Source organism: Cicer arietinum, chromosome 5, assembly GCF_000331145.2.
Source record: "Cicer arietinum cultivar CDC Frontier isolate Library 1 chromosome 5, Cicar.CDCFrontier_v2.0, whole genome shotgun sequence".
Lineage (NCBI taxonomy): Eukaryota > Viridiplantae > Streptophyta > Magnoliopsida > Fabales > Fabaceae > Cicer > Cicer arietinum.
Genome location: NC_021164.2, coordinates 44,441,768 through 44,451,632, shown reverse-complemented (window position 1 = coordinate 44,451,632; position 9,865 = coordinate 44,441,768). Strand labels below are relative to the sequence as shown.

General features: G+C 25.3%; 1 protein-coding gene across 1 annotated transcript; it reads left to right on the top strand.

Annotated features, from left to right (window-relative positions):
• The first annotated feature begins 4,737 nt into the window (after nt 1–4,737).
• Nucleotides 4,738–9,545, top strand: LOC101503703 (flavonoid 3',5'-hydroxylase 2-like). Its single transcript, XM_004513177.4, has 2 exons — nt 4,738–5,728; nt 8,645–9,545. The coding sequence occupies exons 1-2, from the start codon at nt 4,817–4,819 to the stop codon at nt 9,275–9,277; spliced, it is 1,545 nt and encodes a 514-aa protein (XP_004513234.2). The 5' UTR covers nt 4,738–4,816; the 3' UTR covers nt 9,278–9,545.
• Nucleotides 9,546–9,865: the final 320 nt, after the last annotated feature.

Below are 9,865 nucleotides of genomic sequence, written 5' to 3'. Positions count from 1 at the left end.
AGTATTAATTATTTTTTCACTAATAATATATCTTTATTTATTGTATCTCAAGCTACTTTTCAACTAATTACTATTAATATGAATATTCTAATGAAATAAACTAATTTTATCATTTGCATAATTAATTATTTTAAAAAACTGCACACAACTCAAATAACACATAATACAGATTTCATTGAATGGAGAGTGTGTAGTTATTATTCAGCCAATGGAAAAATTAAAATCACATTCCTACTAAAACTATTAATGGTGTAGATACCCAAATTTGCCATTTATCGTCAAAATAATATGACTACAATATAATTCCGTGAATTTTAGTGTAAGAGCTTTCAATTTGCTACGAAGTACACATGGCATATCTTCTCGAGGGGAGTGCCACAGCATCCTTTATATTTTTTAATTTTTTAAATATATATACATATATATATATATATATAATAACGATATATTATCAAATTATTTATATATATAATAACGATAGATTATCAAAATAATAGTAATAAATTATTAAGATATCCACTCACTTTTATTGTTTTGAGAAACGGGTGTCGCATTTGGTCTCTCGCCTTCTCCACTTATGTACCTCTCTCCTATCATTTGCTCAATTTGTTCTCCTTATCTTAGAATTTTTATTAATAAAATTAATACAAAAAGCTCTATATATAGATAAACTACTTAATATCGAAGGATAAACTAACTAATCTCGACTACTAACTGTTAGTAAACTTTTGTATGTTAACCATTGATATATGATATAGTGTGATACTATTTTTTAATTGTGAATTGTTTTAATTAATATGTGTATTTTTGTATGAGTGACACGATAATTAAACATAAGAAAATTGATGCATTTTTTTTAAAAAAAGTTTTCGACAAAGATGAATTGTGTGAAGTTCTTAAAACTCGTGTGAATTGTGTAACTTGTGAAAATTGTAAAAAATTTAATTGAAATTTCAACTTGTTTTCTATGTATGAATTGTATGAAACTCTGGAAAAAAAATTATATGACTTTTAAGAATTTTAATTATAATATTTTAGTTAATATTAGTCGCTCCCCGACTTTTCCGATATTTTCAGCAAGATCCGCCACTAGTTACCTCTCATTCATATTAGCATAAAATAATTCAATCAATTATCCACAAAAGAATGGTAGCTGCAAACAATTCTAATGTTGGACTTGGACAGTTTGGTGGCACCTTTCATATTTCTGCAGTATGAAATACATTTATACTCATTCAACATTGAAAAAGAAATTATATTTGTCTATTTCCAATAATACTTACAAGGATTAAACTCACAACTTAGAGATCCAATTTACATTTGTTTTGTTTTAATGACATTGACTAATTTATTATACATGTATTAGTATAATTAAAAAGTTGATGTATCTAATAAAATTAGATACATCAATTTTTAACTTTTTTATTTTATTTTATTATAGAAAAAGTATTATATGCATATTATTTATCGATAAAATAATTGACATGGTTTAATGTACTTTTTTTATCTAACTAAATAAAACTCTAACTCACCTAAATTTCAAATCATATAATTCCAATCTTGGATTAGCCCACTTCCCTAACTTAGCCTGATTAAACCAATTTCCCAAATTGGTCCATGTTTGCATTAACTCAGTTCACTGAGAAAAAACTTGTATTAGTTGAATAAAGCTTGAGTACCAGAAAAAGAAGAAGCTTTAGTAATGAACGGCATCAATTAATTAGGTTGTTGTTACACTATTCTCAGGTTATTTTACCAAAATAGATATCGCTATATAAATGCATTTGCTATCAATTAGAGTATTTTCTAGTTGTTAAGCTTGACCTTTTCTTAAAAATAACACCTATATTTGAAAGTGAACGATATATAGGAATTCAATTTTCCTAAATTTCGATGATTAAAATAAAAGGAGTCGTTACTTTAAAAATACATACTTTTAAAAGGTCATAACAGGTCTCAACCAATGTCTTACAAAAAAGAAAAGTAAAATTTGATTATATTTCATTTACAAAATAATATTTTAAAACATATCTATACAAAAGAGATATATAGATTAAATAAGGGGTAAATAATAGAACAAAAATTATAATAAAGGGGTTAAATATGTGTTTAATATTATAAAATCATAACTTTTTAAGTTTAGTTCTTCTATAAATTCTAATTGCTTTTAGTTTCCTCTTCAAACAAGTGCCTTTAGGTATTTGATAAAGAATAAAAAATATTTAATTAAAAATGTATTAAAAGTTGTGTTATTAATTTTTTAAAACTTTTTAAATTTATTAACTTAATGTAAAACTTTCATTTTCGAATCTTTAACTGATCCTTAAGGCACTTGTTAGAAAGATTCAAACTATTTTGAAGATTATAAATTATTATTTTTTATAAAAAGTTTTTTAAAAAAGGACAAAATGTGAGTACTTATTTAAGATTTACACATTTGTTGAAAAATATTTAAGAATTTTTTTATAATAAAAAATATTTAAGATTTAAACTTAAACAGTTCACAATCTTATAAAATATTAAACAAACATATTTAGTTTGTCAAAAAGCATATTTAATTCACCAAATAATGATGTATGAACTGCCAGTTTATATAGAACTCTTGTGCCACATCTATTAATATTCCTTGTAATTTTTAAAAATCAAATGTCAATAAATGTCTTAAAGCAAACACGTTAAAGAATTGTCCAAAGTGTTTAAGTCATAATTCTACTAAAAAATTTACTCTCTATCTATAGACCTATATATTTTCCTTCAATTTCTTTCTAATTGTAACATTTATAATTCTTATTTAACTGTTATTTTCAAAATTTAATGCAATATTAATTATTGATTTATCAATTATACACTTAGTTATTTATTACTAAGAGCAAAATAAATGAAATAGAATGATAATTATTAAGGATATTATAACAAAAAGATAGATAAATGTATCAAAAATAACAACATTTTCTGTCTCCGTGCATATAAAAAGTCAAAAAGACGACAATTAATAAAAATGAAAAGACTAATAAAATAGTCTTGAAATTGGTGTATTTTATTTTTTATTTTATTAATAAAAATGTAAAAACTAATAAAACAGATTTTTTAATAATTTAACATGTATCTTAAAGATATTTTGTTAGCAAAATCCTTTCCAAAATAAGAAACTGAACATTCAGCAAGTTCTGTAGTCTGAAAATTTTGTGGAGAATATTGCACCACGGAGACTAGCTAGATTCTAGAGCATGCACATCATTTTTTATAATGTAGAAAACCAGGAACTTAATTAGTAATCTTACCATATATATATATATATATATATATATAAAAGTTATTAAAATACTCCACTTTAAAAAAAAATATACTAAATTTTTTTATTGTTTTTCACCTTGTAGCATATGTGTCCTGCGACTGTACGAAGGATAATTTTTTTTGACACAGTATTATGTAACTATGTACAATGTTTTAATTTTTTTATTTTAACAATTGAATAATTGTTAATTTAATTTAATAATTTTTCAATTTTTATTATTATTATTATTTATTATATATTAGATTGAAAAAAAAGAATTGTTAACAAAATAAAATTAAATTATTAATTTATCTGCAAAATAGGAGGAAGTTGTTAATAAAATAAAATAAAATAGATAAAATAATATAATGCATTATTTATTATCTATTCAACCTCATGTATAGTCACATTTTCGAGATGCGATCTGCATAAAAAAAATTATCTAAAAATAAGAATATATATATAAAAAAAATTAAAAAAAAAAAAAAACCTACCAGCTTTAGTTAGGTAATTCCATCTAATCAAATTTTGGCCACAAGAATTAGTTAGCTTCCGGTTGTCAATAGAGTTTTTTTTATTTTTTTACCGGTTAAGCACTTAATAAATTCTGGTTGAAAATAGTGGAATTGTCATTCAACTTACACAAGGGTAAATAGGTTACTCAAAAGATCTCTTTGATTAAATTAGAATAATTATAAAAAAATTGATTGTGATATTAAATTTATTAAAAATATGAATTATTTTATTAGTTTATTTCTCAAGAGAAAATTTGTTTATGTTTTTAATGTAATATTTATTACATATTGTAAAAAAAACATAATTAAGTATAAATTAATATAAAAAATGATTAATTTAGTTGAAAACTTAGAATGACTCTTTTGAAAGGACAAAAAAAAATTCAAAAAGTTTATATTTAGAGAGAAAGATAGTAAGAAAATATAACTGATGATAGATAAATTAGTTAATAATTGACGAGTTAATAGATAAGTTAGTTGATTGAAATTGAAAATTTTAATAAAATTAACTGATAAGTATAATATAACAAAATATATTTTTAATCAATACTTAATATTTTTTTTAATTAAGATAATGAAGATAAAAATATAAAAAATATAAAAAAAATATTATAAATTATAAGTTCAAATGGTAATATGTTAATGAAATGTTATAAATTATTAATTATGCGTTACAAATTTCATGAGAGTATGATCATTAATAAAAATTATAGTATGTCATAAGAGTTTATATTTTATAAATTATCCACTATAAACTTATATTTTGATTTCACTAAAGAGACACTTTTCTTAACAAAAATAATCACAAAAATAATAATATTATAAATATTTTTATAGAAGCTAAAATTAAAAATGATATATCGACGAATTAAAATAAAAAATAAAAAAATCCTTACAAAACAACCAACCCATTATCAAACTATAAATAGTTGTACCCAAGTTAACAATCACATTCCTCAATCTCTTGAATCATCAATTCAATTACAAGATTATTATTCATTACCAACAAAAGCAAATAAGCCTAACCATGGTGATCACCCAATACCAAGTTTTCCTTCTCAAAGAAATTTCCATATCCATTTTCATCTTCTTAATAACCCAATTCATATTAGGCTCTCTCCTAAAAAACAATCACAAAAAACTTCCACCAGGCCCAAAAGGTTATCCAGTTGTAGGTGCACTCCCACTCATGGGAACCATGCCTCATGTAACCCTCTTCAAAATGGCACAAAAATATGGACCCATAGTATACCTTAAAATGGGATCACACAACATGGTTGTAGCCTCCAATCCTTCATCAGCCAAAGCATTTCTCAAAACACTTGACCTTAATTTCTCCAATAGGCCATCAAATGCGGGTGCAACTAACCTAGCATATGATTCACAAGACATGGTTTTTGCTGACTATGGTTCTAGGTGGAAATTACTTAGGAAACTAAGCAATTTGCACATGCTTGGTGGAAAGGCACTTGAAGATTGGTCTAAAATTCGTGCGGACGAAATGGGGCACATGATTCGTGCAATGTACGATTTTAGCAAGAAAGACGAGCCGGTTGTTGTTTCCGAAATGTTGACATATTCTATGGCTAATATGATTGGTCAAGTTATTTTAAGTCGTCGTGTTTTCGAAAACAAAGGTTATGAATCAAATGAATTTAAGGATATGGTTGTTGAACTCATGACTACAGCTGGATACTTTAACATTGGTGATTTTATACCAATTCTTGCTCGGTTGGATCTTCAAGGAATTGAAAGAGGAATGAAAACATTACATTACAAGTTTGATGCTTTGTTGACAAGGATGATTGACGAACATGTGGCTTCTAGTCTTAAAAGGAATCGGGATAAACCTGATTTCTTAGACACTCTTATTGCTCAAAGTACACAAAATTCTGACGGAGAGAGATTAACACTCACAAACATCAAGGCACTACTCTTGGTATGTATAACCACCTTTATTTCACTTATAAATTCTTTTTTTTATCCTTTTACATGAAAATATATACTGCCTCAAAATATAAGCAAATGAAAAAAAAATGATGTATTTTAAAATAAATATATCAATTCTTTTAATATATTTTTGTTTATATTTTGAGATAGATGAAATATATAGCCTAGATTAAATTTAAATAAATTATTCAAAAAGAATTAAATTTATATCTAGTTATGTAGTCCTCTTCTCTTGCAAAAAAGAAACTTATTTTACTTATAGTCTCTAATACTTAGCAAATAGTTTATACTTTTTATTTAAATTGGTAATTCATTTTTTAGTGATGAAATATTTAATAAATATGTTACTATATATTTTTATAGTATTTCCAAAAATATTAAATTAACAAGAGAAATTTAGAAATAATGGAAAATCTTTTTCTAAATTGATAACTAAAATTAGTGATAGTAAAATTATAAAGGGGCTTTATTTTTTCTAATAGTTAATAATATTGTCATTAATTTTAATTTTTTTAGTAGTGTAAATACAGATTTTTTATGTGAAGTAGTTTATATGTTTTTAACTTAATTCCAACCTGCTAGCTAGTTGTTAAAATAAGTAATATTTTATCTAGTTAGTAATTTTATTGCAAGATCTAAACTATTAGTTAAAGTAATCGAACTGGACAAACTAACCGATTGACTGGAATATTGAATCTGACAGTGCCTGGTTCAATTAAAACATGTTAACTGCCTTGGTGAAAACTTGTTTGAATATTGTCTAGCCTTTCTAGAACAAACCCAAAATTGGTAGATATCAACCAACATTAACTTGTTGTAGCTGGAAAATGTACTTTTTTCTTTTCTTAAATCACTTGTCCTCCTCTCATTTTCAAAATATTGAAGTTTTGGTATCCTATTTTAAAATTTATATTTTTCTCTTCCTATTTCACTTTTTCTTTCTCTAATATTTAGATCTCCACTCTAATTTATAGATATTTTTTATTGATGTGTCATATTTATTAACGATGCTTACGTGGTCTTACCTAATATCTACATCATTTAAATGTTATGTATATAATACTTAATTATAAAAAAATAAATAAATAAGTTATTAAAATTAAAATAACAATTAAATTATAATATCAGGATAATTTTTTAAAAAGAAAATTAGGATAAGTTGTAAAATATTAAAGTAACAATAAATTTAAAGAATATTAAAAAATAAATTATTAAAATTACATGTTCCCAAATAAGATAAGTTATATGAGTCAAAATACTAACCAATATAATTCACATAAAACTAATTTTCATATTATAGGTAATATGCTCTCAAATACTACACAAAAGTAATTTGATATCCAAATCCTAAAGAAAATGTTATTGTTATTTTCATTTTTATTTTATTAATAATTATTAAAATTATAATTAATGATTATAGAAAAAATTTAAATGACATAAATATTATTTAAAACCATATAGACATCAGCCACTTTATTAGTGAATAGGACACTTCAGAAAAAAAATGTCTCTAAATTTGAACGGAGCAGAAATATTATGACAAAGTGAAATAAATGGACGGGGGGCATTTCATTCTCATCCTTCACTTTCATACTTACAAGGATTATTGATCAAAACTTTAATTTATCAATGAAAATTTTATGTGACATTCTTAAGCAACTGGAATTAGACTTTTTCTTTTTGTTTTTGACAGTGAATTAGACTTCTTTTGTGAATACTTAGATTAAATGATGTGTCACCTTTTCATTGGTTGTTCTTAGAGGATGATATTAATATATTATGTACGTATCTATCTAACATAAATTTAACTCGATCTATGCATGAATCATCCGTTAGATGTTTCGTGCCAATATTATGGCCTAATAGCTGAGCCGAATGTTAAATGCTAAAAATGATGAGAATGCAATGAGAAACCAAAAGTTTACAAGTGAAACCATCTAACCACCAACCAATCAAACAACAAGAAAAATAATTGATTCTAAGAAAACACTCCCCTTAATAATCAATAGAGAAACCAAGCCAAACACATGGATTAATCCCGTGTTGATTGAGGTTAAAATCTCTAATCATAAATATTTAAATTATTAAATATTAAAATTATTTTTTTAATTGATATTTCCACTATTTTTAAATAAGCAATTATAAAAATCATTTTAAAAAATATATAATCAAAATCACTTTTTAAAATATATTAAACAGACGGATTCAATTTATATCTAATATTTTGAAGATCTCAAAATTTTAGAACCCTGGTCTAACTTGCACAAACTATTAACAGTACTTGGCCACGCTACGTGTCTATATATTTTCCTACAAAGAAACATTAGTAAAAAACAAAATATAACACTCTCTAATGGGTCTCTCTTCCCAAAAGAGGGGCCTCCTCCACCTCCCTCCATTTCCATCAAACTCCCATCCTTAAACCTAGTAATCTCCGCATGAGATAGACACACATTCTTAGTACTTTGATAATGAGAGGGTTCGATATAACAATTAGTTCGGTTGTTGTACTTTTTGTCTAACAAAATAAAATCAATTACAGTTCGGTTATCGTACTTTCTATGCCTAATAAAATCTAATTATTGTATTTGTACCCAAAAAAATTATTGTATTGGAACGAAGACATAATTGTTTTATTTTACAATTTCAATATGTAATTAGACTTTATGACATGCTTTATAAAAGAACAAACACATAAGCTGATCATTAAAATACTTTGTGACTAGAGGAATTATCTTTTTTTGAAGAAGAAATTATTCACTTGTTAACAAGCATAATAAAGATAATGCAGGAAAGCACTAAGTGTTTAGTAAAAAAAGACTAGAGTAGCACAAGGTGAAAATTTCAAGCTACTAGATTTTGTTGTGATTGTATGGAATATTAACATTTTGTTATTGTGTTATAGAATCTATTTACAGCAGGAACGGATACATCATCAAGTATAATAGAGTGGGCCCTAGCAGAAATGTTAAAGAATTCAAAAATAATGAAAAGAGCCCATGAAGAAATGGACCAAGTAATAGGTAAGCAAAGACGTCTCGAAGAATCAGATATTCAAAACCTTCCTTACTTACAAGCCATTTGCAAAGAGACATTTAGAAAACACCCATCAACACCACTAAACTTGCCTAGAGTTTCTTTAGAACCATGTCAAGTGAATGGGTATTACATCCCAAAAGGTACTAGGCTAAGTGTCAACATTTGGGCCATAGGAAGAGACCCTAATGTGTGGGAAAACCCATTGGAGTTTAATCCAAATAGATTTTTAAGTGGGAAAAATGCTAAAATTGATCCACGTGGAAATGATTTTGAGCTAATTCCATTTGGTGCTGGGAGAAGAATTTGTGCTGGGACAAGGATGGGAATTGTACTTGTTCAATATATTTTGGGCACTTTGGTTCATTCATTTGATTGGAAGCTACCAAATGATGTTGTGGATTTGAATATGGATGAGTCCTTTGGGCTTGCCTTGCAGAAAAAAGTTCCTCTTGCTGCTCTTGTTAGCCCAAGATTGTCTCCATCTGCTTATATTTCTTAGCTAGTTTCTTCTCTTTGCTCTTTGTATTTCGACAAAAAATACTTCTGAATCCTTATTATGTAGATTGCTCATTGGGCTCACCAACTATGTTCAAGCCTTGTCTATTGTGTGTTATTTTTTGTAACATGATCAATTGTGTGTTTTTTTTTGTTTATGTTTTTGTTTTTCTTTTGTATAAATCGTGTGTTTTTGTTTTTGTTTTTCATTTGTATAAGTTGTGTGTTTGTTTTATAAGTAAAATAGAAAGACATAAATAACTTTTTAATTAGTCCATCTAATATATTACTTTATATATTTAATTGCAGTTTTAGTCTTTTTATTTTTATTGATTTAGGAAATTAATCTCCTATTTTGAAAGTCAACAGTTTTGATATATCTATCTGATTTTTAACTAAAAAATGATGTTGTAGAATACTTTAAATAACGTGACATATAAAATTAAAATAAAACACCATAAAAAATTAATTTTGAACTTCTTTTTTTCTTCTTCATATTTTTAATTTAATTAATGATATATGAATAACTAATACATTTAGATGATTCTATATCATATAATTGTATGTCATATCATTTGAAATATGTCAAATC

Bases quoted from the DNA above. Each gene is read 5' to 3' on its own strand.
- LOC101503703 (XM_004513177.4), top strand. From the start codon at position 4,817: ATGGTGATCACCCAATACCAAGTTTTCCTTCTCAAAGAAATTTCCATA. The intron at 5,729-8,644 runs GTATGTATAACC...ATTGTGTTATAG, and splicing joins ACATCAAGGCACTACTCTTG to AATCTATTTACAGCAGGAAC.